At 37.9% G+C, this 16,212-nt stretch overlaps 1 protein-coding gene across 3 annotated transcripts in view; it reads right to left on the reverse strand.

Moving 5' to 3' along the window:
- LOC113231572 (polypeptide N-acetylgalactosaminyltransferase 5) overlaps positions 1–16,212 on the reverse strand; it is a 71,211-nt gene that overhangs the window by 26,343 nt on the left and 28,656 nt on the right. For all 3 annotated transcript variants that reach the window (XM_026465913.1, XM_026465914.1, XM_026465912.1), the window contains 3 exons: positions 14,757–14,921; positions 11,586–11,739; positions 3,227–3,404 (listed from right to left, as the gene is read on the reverse strand). In XM_026465913.1, the coding sequence (XP_026321698.1) occupies positions 3,227–3,404; positions 11,586–11,739; positions 14,757–14,921 (497 nt within the window). The remainder of the gene's footprint in view (positions 1–3,226; positions 3,405–11,585; positions 11,740–14,756; positions 14,922–16,212) is intronic.

A 16,212-nucleotide genomic window follows, 5' to 3' on the forward strand; every position in this document is an offset into this window, starting at 1 on the left:
TTAGTCAATGTATATATATAAAGGCAATTGATCAGCTAGAATAGTAGGGATATGTAAATACGTACAATCATGGATCAATAACTGAAGAAGATTGCTTATCTCCATACGAGAGATCGTAACTCTGAAAAAGTTCAAAATTCCGTCTTATTTCTAGATGGCATTGATCAATATCCTGGAAATAGTTTATATTATGTAATTGGCCGTGGATATAAATTTTTTCTGAATTTTTTTTAAAGTTACTAATTTTTTTTATATCTTTATAATCTACATAATAGTCACGTGATACTAACACATATACACACTACATTCACTTCACAATGTTTTAGCTACCCTCCAAGGTGGTGGCTGAAAATTAGTGCTTTGCTTTTGGGCAAATTTTACACTAAGCCACGACCTATGTGGCTTGCTTTAGCACACACAAGCTGTTGTTGATCATTAGGTTAGTATTATGTTTTTGTTTTTAATTTATTGCGTTGCTGTTCGTTTTTATTTTATTTTCTTTAATTTTCATTTCTGTGTATCTCTTTTAATCAATTTACTGTATTATATTGTTGTGTGTGTGATGCAAGACAAACGTTTTATCTATCATATCTATCCATCTAAATTAATTTCTCTTTAAAATGAAATATGAATGGTCAGTTTTTTCCTCGTAATATTAATCATGAGCTAAAATTATTTTCTTAACTTTGACAAATATGCGTATCAACAGATGGCATTGTGTGTTACAAATTTATAAATTAACGCTTGCTAATATGGGTAGATGGCGCTAATCCTAAACAAAATAAATTATCCACAAAAATCTGTGCACTAAGCGCCATCTAGTAGATTTGTTTGTTATCACTAGAAATTAGAGTAGCTTTGCTATATTTGCAACTCGTCAATGTAAAACAAATTAGAAAAAAATAACTATTTGGCTCTGGTGGTGACAATAGGTACTAAATACCCGACTATGCTGTCTTGTATCGCGATTAGCAGTCCTGTTCAGTCATTGGTCCATGGTAAAATCATGGCTACCTCCCACTGGAATAAGCAGAGTCTAGTCCACCCTTACAATCCTATACTATCCGTTCCGTTTTGTTGGAGCCAACATGTAGTACCGCGAAGATTTTGTATACATGTTTGGATAAGTAGTTTATTTGATTTATCTTTCTGGATTTTATTAAGTGTTTTCTTGAGGTATTGTTTTTGTAATGGGGCTGACATGTTCAATAAAGATAAAAGCCCCTAAATAAATAAAGAGTGAAAAAAAGTATTGAATTCAGCGTAATATAAAAAAATGTAAAGCTGATAAAGTTAAATTTAATTGTATTGTATTTGTTTCCTTTTTTGGAGTACAATAAAAATTCTTTGAATTGTATTGTATTGTAAACAAATACCAGTTTAGTGTACTTCAAAATTGATATCCGTTCTTCTTAGGGCTCAAAGGATTTGACTCAAAATAAGCTATGTTCTTCTTACCCTGACTATAATGGTTGGTCAATCGATAATACAAGGATGGTGTGTTGCGAACTTTCTAGTCGAACAGGCCACCTTTCTACGGTAGTCGAGGTTTTAAGCCTTTAACTTCTCAAGAGAATCGCTTTCTTTCTATATCTTTCATTTCCTTCACTCACATCAGCATTAGCGATTGTGTGACAGAGTGAAGAATACTGTGATCCATGAACGATGTGGTTTGAAAGAGGACGTAGTGACAAAAATAGAAAAGGGTAGGTTGAGGTGGTTTGGACACATGGAGCTGATGAAAGAATAGTAGTAGATTAACGAAAGAAATATATAGAGCAAACGTGGAAGGCATCATTGGAAGAGAACGGCCACGAAGAACATTCTCAGATCAAATTAACCGTGTTCTTAAAAAGGCTGGGTGCGTAGTGAGAAGAATTAGAGGGCCTTTCTGAAAAAAATTGATGGATTTTTTTTTCATAATACCAAGTGACGGAACGTACAAGTCGTGCGCCTGGTGGTAAGCGACACGCCTATCCATAACAGTTACAGTGCCACTCAGAGCTTTAAATCGTAAAGATTTTACTTAGGGGCACTGCCACTGCGCCCATCACCCTAAGACATAAGATGACAAGTCCCATGTCCCATTGCATGGCGGCAGAAATAGGTACAGTGGCAGTACCCTGGACGAACTCTTTCACAAGGAGCTCTACTGCTACTAATGAATGTAAGTGTGTAAGTGAAGCAAGAGAGGTTTGTCATGATCGTGCTAAGTGGCGATTGATAGTCTCTGCCTACCCCATTGGGAATCTTAAGGGCGTGAGAATAAATAAAATAAAAATATTCACGCGTGTGTATGAAACAGTCCAAAGCAGCTGTTACGATGTATGACTATCATTGTTGCTAATCCGATGTGGCCATGATGATTTCAACATTCTTTTGTGATCTAGACCGCAATTAATATCTCTGTTGATAATCTGTGACAATTTTACACAATCATGTCATACGGTGTCGTAATGCTTGAAACAATAATTTAAGGTAATACGTAATTAATTCGCATAGGTATAATTATGTAATGTCTGTTTGGAATGTATGGCGTTTAAAGTTTTGTTGACGTACACTAGCCAGTGTACAATGAGTTAGTTAGGGAAAAAATGTATAAGACCTATATTATATTATACCTATATTATACATACCCATCATTTATTAGATTTAAAATCTATAATAATTTGAATTTTAAACAACGTACTTTATTGACGCCTTGGTTTGATTTTCGTGTGGACTATATAGAGCTGTAAAACTACTTCCCTATTTTTAATAACATTTACTCCATGTCAAGCAAGTTAACAAAAATATAAAGTAAATAAAGTCAGCTTCTTTTATATAACTAAAAATGAATAAATTCCCGGTTATTAATCATTTCAATTCAGTCCCTATCTGAACGCATTTCTTCGTCAGACATAGCTGCAAATAAAAAATACAATAGCAACTCTATATACTTCCAAGACGTCTGAAAGCGCCCGGTCTATATCAAAAGCAAAGGGCAACTGAATAAAACCCAACGACAGCCGAAACACAAAGTTTGCCGAGGGACATTGAGAAAATAGAAGCACTTAAGACTTGAAACATATTTCGTAAAATAACTTTATTTAGTAAATAGGGAGAACGAAAATCGAGGATTATATCCATTATGGAGCTGACTATTGTTTTCCCCATATCTAGGCAACGTCACTATTCTGTTCGACCCTTACTTTAGGTCGTGCTGTGTATAATTATTGTACATTACCCGGAAACTCATCTCCAAGTTCTCCCCTCCCCAGATGTCCATGCCCTCGTCGTAGGATCCTATCTTGTAGAAGTATTCCCGGTCGATGGCGAATAGGCCCCCAGCCATGGTGGGTGTGCGGAGTGGCGCCGTGCGGTCGCCACCGCGCCGCGTCATCTCACGCTCGGGGACCCGGTACCTGTTACAATACATTCTTATTCGTATTACCGTACATTAAAGTAAAATCAAAGTTAAAAAACCTAATCGGGACTTAATTCGTCAATAGAACAGATTAAAATAGTCAAAGTAAATTTACCTAAACTTTAACTGATACACTTATTATTACAGTATTGTAGTGAGCACTGAAAATCATGCTCAGGTCCTTGCCATTAGGGTCGTATTTCCAGTGCTTGAAATCATACTCAAGTCTGCTCAAGTCCTGACTTGAGCATTGAGTAGAGTTCTGGAATACGACCCTTACAGTGAATATTACTGTTCTCTAAAATCCCAGAAATTAAATTAAAAAATAAAAAGCAAAAAAGAAACAAAGCAGTTATGTTTTTACTAACAATAGGGAATCGGACAACTTTTAAAAGTTCATAAAATTAACGATAATGGACGATACGGCTAAGGAAAATATTATTTTATTTAAATAAAGCTTTTTAAGTCCCTAAACCTATATTCGAATGTAAGTAAAAAAAAAACCGTTTACTCATGGCGCGTGTTGTCATTGGTAGGTCGACAATCTAGACAATGTGCACTTGCCACTTTCGAGAATTTTACGTATTGATTGACTTCCGTCTTCAAGTAAAAAATTGTTAGAATTTAGTTAAATAGTGGTTAAAATGAGAAAAAATACAAGGTAACTACAAAAAAACACGCGAACAGTGAGTACGGTGAACTTACTTTGTTACCTACATATGACGTCAAGTGGGGTGTTTGATGTTTGACTAACAGATTAAGAATATACTAATATACATATATAATATACATTTTCGTATTTTATTTATTGATTTAAAAACACAAATTATATTTTATTAACCAACTTCAAAAAAAGGAAGAGGTTCTCAATTCCACTGTGTTTTTTTTGTATGTATGTTACGCGATAACTCCGCCATTTGTGAACCGATTTTGATGATTCTTTTTTTGTTGGAAAAAGGGTACCTCAGAAGTGGTCCCATTTAAATTTGAAGAAAATATTGGACCTCTAAGGGTGGTAAACTAGGTGATAAATGACTATTGAGGTCGGTTTTTTTAGTACTCTGCACTGAGGTTAGATTATTATTTCATAATAATATTGCTTGATGGATCGTTTTTCTCATTGAAACATATTTTCGAACTCATTGACTTACAAATAAATGGACGACGGGTCTAATACAAAAACCACGAAAAAAATGTCCCAAGTCAACCTATTCGAAATTTAAATTGTAATGTCATCGCAGTATCGCGCTGTCAGTAGAACAAATGAAGACTAAAGCGGAGTGTCGCGCTCTGTATACGATTTTAGCGCCTTACAAGTGCGGACACTTTTTAGCGCGGACCCGACGTCCATATAATTGTAAGTCAATGTTCGAACTACATATTTTTAAGATTCTTTTCTGATTATTGTCCGTTTGCCTATTACAAAACTTTTCTTCTAAATAGAAAAGAAATATACAACAAAATAAAATACAACAATTCCTGCATTACATATCATTCACTCTATATTACTTCCGTGAAATGTAAGTAAATACACTGTGCCAATTCCGATCTATGCCATGAATTATTTGACAAGACGATCTGAGTTGAATAACATTATTCCTTCCCCTTGGAGGAATTTGCGGAAGAATACCGCCCAGTCTCTATAAATACCACTGAACACCTGCAATATCACTTATTGTCGGTGGACTGAAAAAACGTAAGGGCTGCTGAGTGACTTATTGAGTCGACAATCGTGGCGCAAACGTCGCCATTAATGTTCATTGCCATAGTGTGCGGAAAGACAGCAGTATTCTTAGATATCCGTGTGATATTAGAGGCGTGTGTGCTTTTTCTACTTTTAGATGGCTCATTTAGTAGCAGTAGAGCTCCTTGTGAAAGAGTTCGTCCCGAGTACTGCCACCTTACTTATTTCTGCCCAGTTCCAGTTTATAAGGGTAAAGTGCTGGTGAAATTACAGGCACATGGGACTTGTCAAGTTATGTCTCAGAGTGACAGGCGCAGTGGCAGCGTCCTTTAGATCTTTGTGATTTAAAGTTCTGAGTGGCACAGCAACTGTTACGGATAGGCGTATCATTTACCACCAGGCGCACTACTTGTTCGTCCCGTCACTAACTACTAATGTTACGAAATTTGAAGAGTCACATTTTAGGGAAACATTTTAGGAGGTGCACGAAAAGAGCCTCCTGACACGACGTACCATTACCTTTCCTGTACCTGTGGCATGCTGTCAACAATCGGCAAGTACGTTACGCCGATTGGTAAATCCTTTTACTACAATGGCAAGCATTATAGTGTATGTCATCGATACCATAAGAAGAAGGGGTATCTTGATCTTGGTTAAATAATTTCTCACCACCAGGCGAGGAGCTTTTTTTTATAATACTAAGTGACGGAACGAATAAATTTGTGTCCCTGGGGCCTTACCATGAACTCTTATTACGATTCAGTTTAGGACCGAAAATGAATCGTTGTGAGACAGCGCTACATGAAGTGTATACCACCATCCACCTTTTTTGTCGTTACGAACCTATACTGAACTATAATAATAATAAAATTGTTTATTGAATAACGTACATATTGTACAAATGAATAACTAAAGACTAATTATGCGAATAAATGTAAAATATAACACATATACCTGAACTAGGAGAATCCTGTATTTCAAGTAAAAAATACTAATTATACAGGTTATACAGGTGTACAAAATTGTACAACAAATTAAACTGTAATAAGGGTTCATGGTAAGGCCCCTGGTGGCGACACGCCTGTCCCTAAGTGCCCAGTTACACGACGCGAAAGTTTTCGCGCGACCGCCCAGTTATCAAGCCTTCACGTACGTCAATGGCGAATCTGAATTCCATTTACTAGGCAACAACATTTACATTCCTCTGAATAATACAACCGCGCGGCCGCCGCGCAGACCAAAATTCCATCCAGACTCGCCCGCCGCGCTCATTTAAGTTGAAACGGAAAAGCAAAATAAATAGAGCGTATTTTGCCATGACAGTTAGGCGCAGGGGACGCTGCGCGGCGACAACGCGGATTACGCTCGGCGACCGGGGGTGAGAGCGATGAATTTCTTGTCGAATAAATAACAGTTGCAGTGCCACTCAGAGCTTTAAACCACAAAAATCTGAGGGGCACTGCTGCTGCGCCCGACACATCAACCTAATAATTAGCGTGGTTGTGTAGCACTTTATTACTACTATTATTATGTTTTTATTTTCTCAGTCCGTTAGGTGGTTTGAACTACACTTACGGAAAATGACTTTTCAGTTATAGTCTTCTGTATGTATATGTCAAGCTACAGTTCCCAATGGTACTGCGGTGTCTATTAGGTAAGTAATTTTGTTTATTTCCTTGTAATCGTTATTGTTTTTTTTCTCATCTTGTTGGCTGGTTTTAACTACACTCACGAAACGAAATAAAGTAAATACAGTAAGTGTATAATAATATCTATGTTATTATTTTGGATACTTATTTTAGACACTCGCCCCTCTAATGGCCTAAAAGATTATCTCTAAGAAATCTAAATACCTCAAGTTGCTAGCGAGGCTGACTGGAATTAACACGTAATTGTTTTCGTCAGTACTGTTATTAAGGATGCGCTATAGGGTTCGCTCAGTTTTTTTATTCTTTAGGAAGTTATTGATGTTATTGGGGTCACTAGGATATGGTTTCGTTGTTTTTCTTTTAAATATCATGTTTCCGTTATTTTTTTTTAATTTCTCCCATTGTTGGAAATAATTGCCAATCGGTACTTAACGTTTGCACCCTACGTGTTAAGTCGTTAATGGCTGTTGTGCACAAATGGTACACACATTCAGTAATTTCAAAGGCTATCGCCTGTATGCAAAACCTAATTAATCGCAGCACTCATTGTTTACTTACGGTGTGTTAATTCAATTGGAATAACACCTTGCTATTGTTGTTTAAATTTTGCCAAAATTGTTTAAAATTTATTGTATTACGTTGCGACCTGCAAGGAATGATGTCTCATTCACAGTAACAGCAAAACTCCTTGTGAAAGAGTTCGTCCAGGAAAGTACTGCCACCTTACCTATTTCTGCCGCCAAGCAGCAATGTGAACCTTACTGCGTTCCGGTTTCAAAGGGTAAGGGGTGCTGGTGAAATTACAGGCACACGGGACTTGTCAATTCATGTCTCAGGGTGACGGGTGCAGTGGCAGTGCCCCTCAGATTTTTGCCATTTAAAGCTCCGAGTGACACTGCAACTGTTATGGATAGCCGTGTCGCTTAACACCAGGCGCACAACTTGCTCGTGCTGTCACTTGTATTAGAAAACAAAACACGTCTCAGGTGACGGGCGCAGTGGTACTGCCTCTCAGAACATGTGTTTTAGAGCTCCGAGTGGACAGTCGTGTCGCTCACCATCAGGTGCACGACTTGTTCGTCCCGTCACTTGAAATCATAAAAAAAGATTCTATCGTATTGTAAATTAAAATTGTTATTATTGTTAATTTTGTTAATCAAAGAAATAAAACGTCAAAATAAAAAACGCACCAATCAAGGGGCCACCGACCGGCTATCCAATTTGTTAGCGTTTCGATGTTGTGATTCTATTGTATGAATTTAAATAGAATCTACACCTTATTACTTACGATTACGAGTCAGCTACGACATACACGCGGAGACGTGCTATCGAATCGTCAGTTTAATAATATTTAGATACGTATTATGACTCTACAGCTGTTCCTTTTGTCCGGTGGCGCAATTAAGGCCATCCGAGGTCAACTTAAATTATCCTTCAGAAAAAAGTAGTAAATAATCTGCGCAGCTATTATTAGTATTTAAGAGGCGCGACCTTATTAGAACCGCTGCACGGAACCTATCTAATATGATTTCGCACAAGACTAGTGATGAACACCGGAGTGTGGAGGGGCTCTGTAATACAGGTCTCCTAGTACACCAGTCTCTCACACAAACTTAATGATGATGATGGTGACTTAGGTGGCCTCTGTGGTCGAGTAGCTTGCACACCGGTTTTCATGGTATCGCTATCTCTGAAGTCCCGGGTTTGATCCCCGGCCGAGTCAGTGTACAAAACTAACTTTTCTATATTACCTCGGGTCTAGGTGTTTGTGGCACCTATGTTGTTTCCGATTTCCATAACACAAGTGCGCTTTAGCTACTTACTTTGGGATAAAAGCAACGTATGTGGTGTTGTCTAATATTTATTTATTTATTTATTTACCGGAGAAAACCTAATCAGAAAAAAGTCCTACAAAAGGTGTAACAATATTAAGGTAACTCACTACTGTAATATATTCTAAGACTGTGAGAGATAATAAATATATATATATTTTCTTTCATATTATATTTACTGCCTGTTAGTACAACTAAAATAATAATGTGACAACCCTACGCTTCGAGCGCATTGTAGGCATTTACGCGCCGAACAGACGGTAGATGCCGTATCTGTCTTTTTATATTATCGGTATACCCAACATGCACAACCTCAAGGGGTACATACCGAGGAAAAGCTAAAAAAGTATGAACAGCAGTGGCGTAGCGTGAGGGGTTCAGAGAGGGCCATGGCCCCGGGCGGCGGCACAGCAATGACGGCCGCGACAAGCGCGACCGAGCCCTAACTAAAATATATAATTTTTTAAATTTAAATTAGAAAATAAATTCCACAGTTTGCGAAAACGATATCCTGAACAACACAAAGGTGGCGAAGGCAAGCGAACATAAAAACCAATGGAACCGAGATTGTTCGAACGAACTACTTTTGTAATCGTGAAAATATAGAAGCAGCAAAAGGTTGGACCCGGGCGGCAGAAATCAACCACTGCAGCTAGCCAAAGAGATTCCGAAGATCAAAGAGATTCAGAAGATCAAAGAGATTCGGAAGATCAGGCAGTAGCGGGAGGTGCATGTGGGGCCCCTCATATTGCCCACTATCGACGTTATTCCAAGGAGCCTGTCGGAGAGCTTAGCTAAATAGGCCGTAGTAATCCGCCGCCTCCTTAGCATTCAGTAGTCAGGTAACATGTTGCCAGTACAGCCCACACTGCCTTCTATCATCATCACCCATTATGGCGTGCCAAAGAGCACCACCCATGAAAATCCCCAGACAACCTCATCAATTACCTGGTCTCAAGATGGGGACTGACGGACACATAACAAAAAAATAGTGCTTGGTTGATTTTGTTCTGTTAATTTAATATAATTTCCCTGTAGTTAATTTTTTCCCTATATTTTTAATCCACGACTGTGCAATGTAATCCATTCGATCTAATCATGACGTCATGATGAGAAACTCGTGACTGATAACAACATCTATCTGTTAGATTGTTGTTATCCAAACATCAACCCGATCGTCTGTCAAACTTTGATTTAACGTGGTTAAATATCATGATATTGTTTTCATGCAATACAATATAAAAAACAATACAGGGTGAAGTCATTAGTGACACAGAATGTAAATTTACTTGTTCAAACAGCAGTCTGCAATCAGTAAAGGTGTCGGGAATTTTGATGACGCCACTGCGCAACGCGCGCGTGTGTATCTCGTTTTGCGCGCGTTTGAATCGATACAAATGCAACAATCTTCGTGAAACGCGCGTCGGCGCGTACAAAATACGCCGATGCATAGGCTCTAGGGGCACTGCCACTGTGCCCGTCACCCTGAGACATAAGTGAATAAGTCCCGTGTAATTGAACCAGCACCCTTACCTTTCGAAACCAAAATGCAATACTCACATTACTACTTGGCGGCGGATATAGGTAAGGTGGCAGTACTTCCCTGGACGAACTCATTCACAAGGACCTCTACTGCTATTAAAAACGTGTAAAGCAGTTGGCTGTTCAGATATTTTGAACGCACGGACCTTCAATTCGTTAATTTTATCTAAAATTGACTATTTTGGATGTTTATATCGCTCAATATATAAAAAAATGTAGTACCACAGAAAAGCTGTTTTGAAAAAAAAAATAATAATTTGACATTCGTAAGGCCGCTGTGACTTCAATACTTAACTTTCCGTGGTTTTATTGTGAAATATATTAAAACTGTATGAGGAGTATTGACTATATTATACTATTCAATATTCAATCAATCAGACTTTTCTGTGTTATGACAGTTTTTTTAGAGAATGAGCGACACTTATGTATACGTAAATATAATAATATATATTCGGTTTGTTTAACGACTAGGATCAAGTTTATACAATCTTTAAAAATGCATTCAGTGACACAAGAAAAAGCCCTATGTATTCCTTCATACATTGGCATGTTCGTTAGTTCAAATAAGAAGTCCGTATAAGGCCTTGATATACGCACAGGCCACGGGCGGCCTAACCTCCGCTATGGAACAATAGGACGACGTTATGCAACATCAACAATCTAAAAACAACAAACGCCTATTCGAGCCCTACTTGACACAATTCCATGTTTATTTTCGTGCGAACAATACTGTTTTTGTAAGCCCTGTCTAGCTTTGTTTTGGTTCTGAATTAGATGATAATAATTTGATATTTGTGAAATACATCCTCTATTGTATGTAGGTTACAAGATGATGTAAATAAGTATAGGAACTTGTCGAATAGTTATCTTATGATGAATTTTCTTGTCATCATTAAATAAATACTGGAAGAATTATTAACATTATACGTTGTTGACAATTTAATTAAAACGGGATATTTGGGTGTCTTAATCTAGTATACCTCCAGGTAGGATATATTTGATGAGAATTAAACTAACAAAAGCTGACAAACATATTTTATTTGTCAGCTGTTACAACAATTTTATTGTTAAAGTTTATTCCGTTGTCAGCTGTAATAATATAAAATTTTCTTTATTAACTAGTATTTACATTTTGCTATTTAATTATCATAAAAGATATCTAAAACGATTTGTTATTTCCGCCGGAGCTTGAACAATGAGTTAGAGAAGAACATGACAGAAGAAAAAAGATAGCGCACACGCTTTTTCAGGTTCGCTCGTTTAAACAATTTTATTGTTCATAAAAGTGAAATAAACTTTAATTGAAATCAAGTGGTTTTCTGTTCTATATTACAATACAAGCGACGGGACTCTTAAGTCGTGCGCCTAGTGGTAAATTACACGCCTAGCCATGACAGTCGCAGAGCTTTAAATCATATAAATAAGTTGATATAAAACAGCTTTATAAAGTGCTATAACAATAAACAACTCACCATCTGAAGTTAAGCTTCCAGTTGAACCCTCCCCAGGTCATATCGGAGGCCTGGATGTACTCGAAGGTGGTGTCCGAGATCACGTCAATGATTGGACATACCACTGTCGTTCTGTCCTCCACGATACGCGCAAGTAGCGGTTCCAACCAGCCCTCTAAAATGGAACATTAACAATATTTAAAAATTCAAAGAACATTTATTTATAGACAATATTTAGTTCTCCATTTATAAACGAGAGGATATATATTGGTTTCATTCAGTATATATCGCCTGCTATTACAATAGTGTTGTAACTCAAAATACGTGAAATTCAAGATTTATACTATTACTGAACGTAAATTTCATTCTCTACACGTCAATAAAACCGTCGTTAAAATATTGTAAGAAACAATTAAAAGATCTACTCAACTCCAAATGAGATCTAGTTAAATGAATAACAGCATTATTTTATTATCAATGTTGCACATGAATGTTCAAAAAGTAAGTAACTGATGCACTTGTGGTACCACAAACACCCAGTCCCGAGACAATATAGAAAAGTTAATTTTTCTACATTAACCTCGGCCGCGACCAATAGAACCCGGCCTCAGAGATGGCAACGCCGTGAAAACCGGTGTACTAACCATTCGATCATGAAGGTCGTTAAAATTTTTGTCACATGAGATACCTGACCCCATAACATGCCCAAACCGACCCTTTGGCAGAGAATAAAGAATAGAGAACGGACACTCTCCGCCCCTCCCAAGTTTTAGATACCGCATCACGCTCCGCACATTGCCGGTCACATTGACTGAACGACAACAAGGCTGCCGGCGAGCCGTTTTCACGCTACGACGGCTTTGAGATTTGACTATAGTTTTCATTTATTCATTACGAAACTTGTACGCTAATATAAAACATCATTTTACGTTACTATTTATAATGGTCGTGAATTGTGCTGTGTACGGCTGTTTATCATCATTTTCCGAAATATGAAACGAAAAAAGTAAAAAAAACTTATGTCTGAGACTCATTCAGTTATTGTTTTCTTGATTTATTTACTGCAGAGTAATATATGTATGTATAAAAAATACAGATTTATTATATCAATATAATGAGACGCCATGACTTCGCGAATTCTCTATTTGTATTGCCGATAAATATTAAGTAGGTAGTGAATAAATCTAATTATTAACTAAACTTGGACAAACAATTTCAAATACCTTGGTTACCCTCCTTAAAAGTATATGCCCGAAATGTAACATTTTAAGTGCTTTTAATATATTTTTGAAATAAATCTTCAATATTACTCTAGTTACTGAATTAATGAAAAATATAATAGTACATCGATATAAATACCTAATAGACAAGTATAATTATTAGGATTCTATTAATAGAATCATAGATAACAGTTTCGCGTCAGAATTTTCGCTATGTTGCCGCTCTGACCACGTCACGTAATAGTGCGTGAAAGTTATGGGTAACCCTGCCACTTCACGCACACATTTGCGCGTATGCAGATAGCACCTTGCTGTATGTAGTAGTAGCAGGTAAATAATTTTCGACCGTTGAATGGAGTGTCCGGGGTGTGCTTTTGGTTCCGAGAGCCATCTTACGTATTGAACAAAGAAAAATCTTCAGCAAAAACAATTTCAACTTTATCGTGTAAGCAATACAGTGGAGAGATATCTTTAAAACCAATACTAAATTTCGTCATTTAATTTCCAAGTAAATGGTCGAGCGGCTTGTTGTATCGACTGACAGTTACAATACCCGTGGTTCGATTCCACGAGCACTGTTTTGTTTTAAGGTTTAAATATTTTTAACAGCATTGTTTCACTTTTTAATGTTGACAAATCACAATATTTGTTCACTAGAAATTGCCTAAGGTAGATATTATTAATAAAACGTAGGGTGGGTATGGATAGTTTAACAAATCACGAAATCGCTCTGCAGTTAGCATACGATGTTGTCTTCTGTGATTACGCATTGTTCCACGTTTCGTCCGTATTTGTCTATTCCATTTTAATTACTGTCAAGGTTTTAGTGACTTTCAAAGTTTTCTTTCTTGTTTTAATATGCCGCACTTAACGGAATTATTACAATTAGAAATTATTGTTCTGTATGAACAAAACTTAGACATTCCTTACTTAATCCAGACGCTAAAAACAGAAAAACATACAATATTATGTAGCCATAGCTAAATAATATTTTATTTTTAATATGACTCGAAGCATGCTTGCCTCAATTTGCAAAGCAATCCTTATACCACTTGGCCACGACGGCCTTACCAAAGCTGGTTCAAATTTGTGCTGTATTTAAGTAAGAACAAGAACCATACATTAAAGTTCAAATTGGCTTAAAAACTCATCCTAAAATGTCATCCACTAATGAGACGACCAGGGAGTCATACCAAAGCAAATTTTACGGCTCACAGGTTAAAGATTAAGTTTGTTTTGACAATTTTCTCCACATTTTTGTGCTCAGAACCAAAAGGTCGACAAAGTCGGCTTGGGCGGGTCAGGTATCTTGTGTATATACTCTACAATAACTGCCTCCGTGGCCGAACGGTTACCATGCCGGACAGCCACGCAGAGGTCCCAGGTTCGATTCCCGGGCCGGGAGTAATAGCTGTATGGCCTACAATTATTTCTCTCGTGAGTTTGGGTGTAATTTGTGGTTGTCTATGTTTGCCCATGGCACCCGCGACACAGGGTTTCCCTATGTTGAGTGTGTGCGTTAAAAAAAAAATACTTATAGCGTAATAGGTATATATAGCGTGGGTTATTTTTTTATTTATCATAATAAGTCATTTGCATGTATTTATTGTATGCATGTAGTCATTTGCACATATTACTGCTTGGCGGCAGAAACAGGTAAGGTAAGGCAGTAGACAAGGAGTACTGCTACTAAACCAGATCTCAAAGTAGTACCAGAGTCGGAATTCACTCTGTGGTACTTCTCAGAACCCCCAGACCAGAACCAGTTTAGAAAAGTTAGTTTTCCCAAAACCGAACCCGAGACCTATTAATTTATTTAATCCTAGCTAAAAGCTCACATTCCTTTGAACATTATAGTTATTAGGCTTTTGGTTAAAGAATGATTTATATTTAGAATAATTTGAAATTTGTCTGGCGCACTATATTATTTTAATTCAGGTTAATTAAAACAACAACATGTTAATGTTCTTACCAGTACATTCACAATGGGCGTCGAGGAACGTGATGACGTCACCCTTAACATGTTTAGCGCCAAGCAGCCTAGCCCGAATGAGTCCCGACCGAGTTTCTGTCCTGAATAATCTCGTTGACACTGGCAGCGTCTTTATGTAGTCTTCTAGTTTTTGTCCTAAGTGTTCTGTAAAAAAGGAAATCATTACCCATCAAAAAGTCATAAATACGGGTAGAATTTACGACGCAAAAACGTGCTTAGACAAGCAAATAAATATATATAATAATATTAGAAATAAATCTCTAAATAAAAACGTATTTAACAGAGAACGAAAAAGGCAGACTGTATTTACTTAAACTTCAAAGAAGTACAATTATTAATACAAAGATCGAACACTCAGAAAAAACACTCAGAAAAAATTCCTTCGATCCGGTTGGATTCGAACCGACGTCTTCTTGCGTACCGTGCCAGACGCTATACCAACTAAGCCACGGGACGAACCAACGGACCTCACGAATTTTTCTATGTGCTTGCGTCGTGTCTTTGTACTTGGTCTTTCAAGGACTTTTTAGTCGTAGCATCTAAAGAAGTAATCTATCAAAGAAGTAATTTATGTGGAGTGAATAACACCTCCCTTTCAATCCCGGAGTTGTTGTAATGTATCGGTAATGTATTCAGAACATTTTGTTCTGATTTTTTGCTTTTAATTTTAATCATTCTAAGACCATTTGGCCATTGCGAACTTCGGTGATCAATTACTGTGACCAGTTAACTAAAACATCTAATGTATGTACACTTGACTTCATCCGGTTCTTCGAGAGGCTAGTGCCTCAGGTGAGCCGCCCCGGGTGCACGTACAGTACCCTTCCTATTTTCCAGATAGATACCAGAGCCGTAGGCTCGCTCACTTCCCGTTGCGCATTGCACAACTAACGGTTGCCACAGCTAAGCCGTCGACTCTAGAGTCCACTACCAAATCTCCTCATTGGTGGCGGAGCTGTAAGGCACGCTCACTTCCCCACGCCGAAAAACAACGTCTCTCCAGTTACCAATAACCTAAGCGGTTGGAGGGACCGAAGGATATCTAGCTTATCCTCTACTAGCTCTCCGGGCTAGTGCCGGCCATGCCAGTTGCAGTGTCCTGCAACAATGTCCGGACATAGCTTCCAACTGAAGTGTAACTCACGTGTCAAATAGACCGCTACTAAGACGCGCTAGCTGCTCACGAGAAAGACGTCCCGGAAACATGCAAAACCGGGGCAGACCAACATGTCCGTCTCTGCAGCTAACCACAAAACCCAGCGAATCCATACCCAAGTCCGGGTCCGCCAGAGACGCCCGCAAAGGCGTATCACTGGCGGAGGGCTTGGCCCAGATGCTCTCTGTACCCTGGTCTTGCAATCGGGCCCGTAGTCTCTCCGGAAAACCCTATCTCTGGGGTCGGTAGATAGGGACAATTAATACGTACAATTGTAAT

This window comes from Hyposmocoma kahamanoa, unplaced genomic scaffold, assembly GCF_003589595.1.
Source record: "Hyposmocoma kahamanoa isolate Upper Pololo Valley unplaced genomic scaffold, ASM358959v1 65, whole genome shotgun sequence".
NCBI classification, from domain to species: domain Eukaryota; kingdom Metazoa; phylum Arthropoda; class Insecta; order Lepidoptera; family Cosmopterigidae; genus Hyposmocoma; species Hyposmocoma kahamanoa.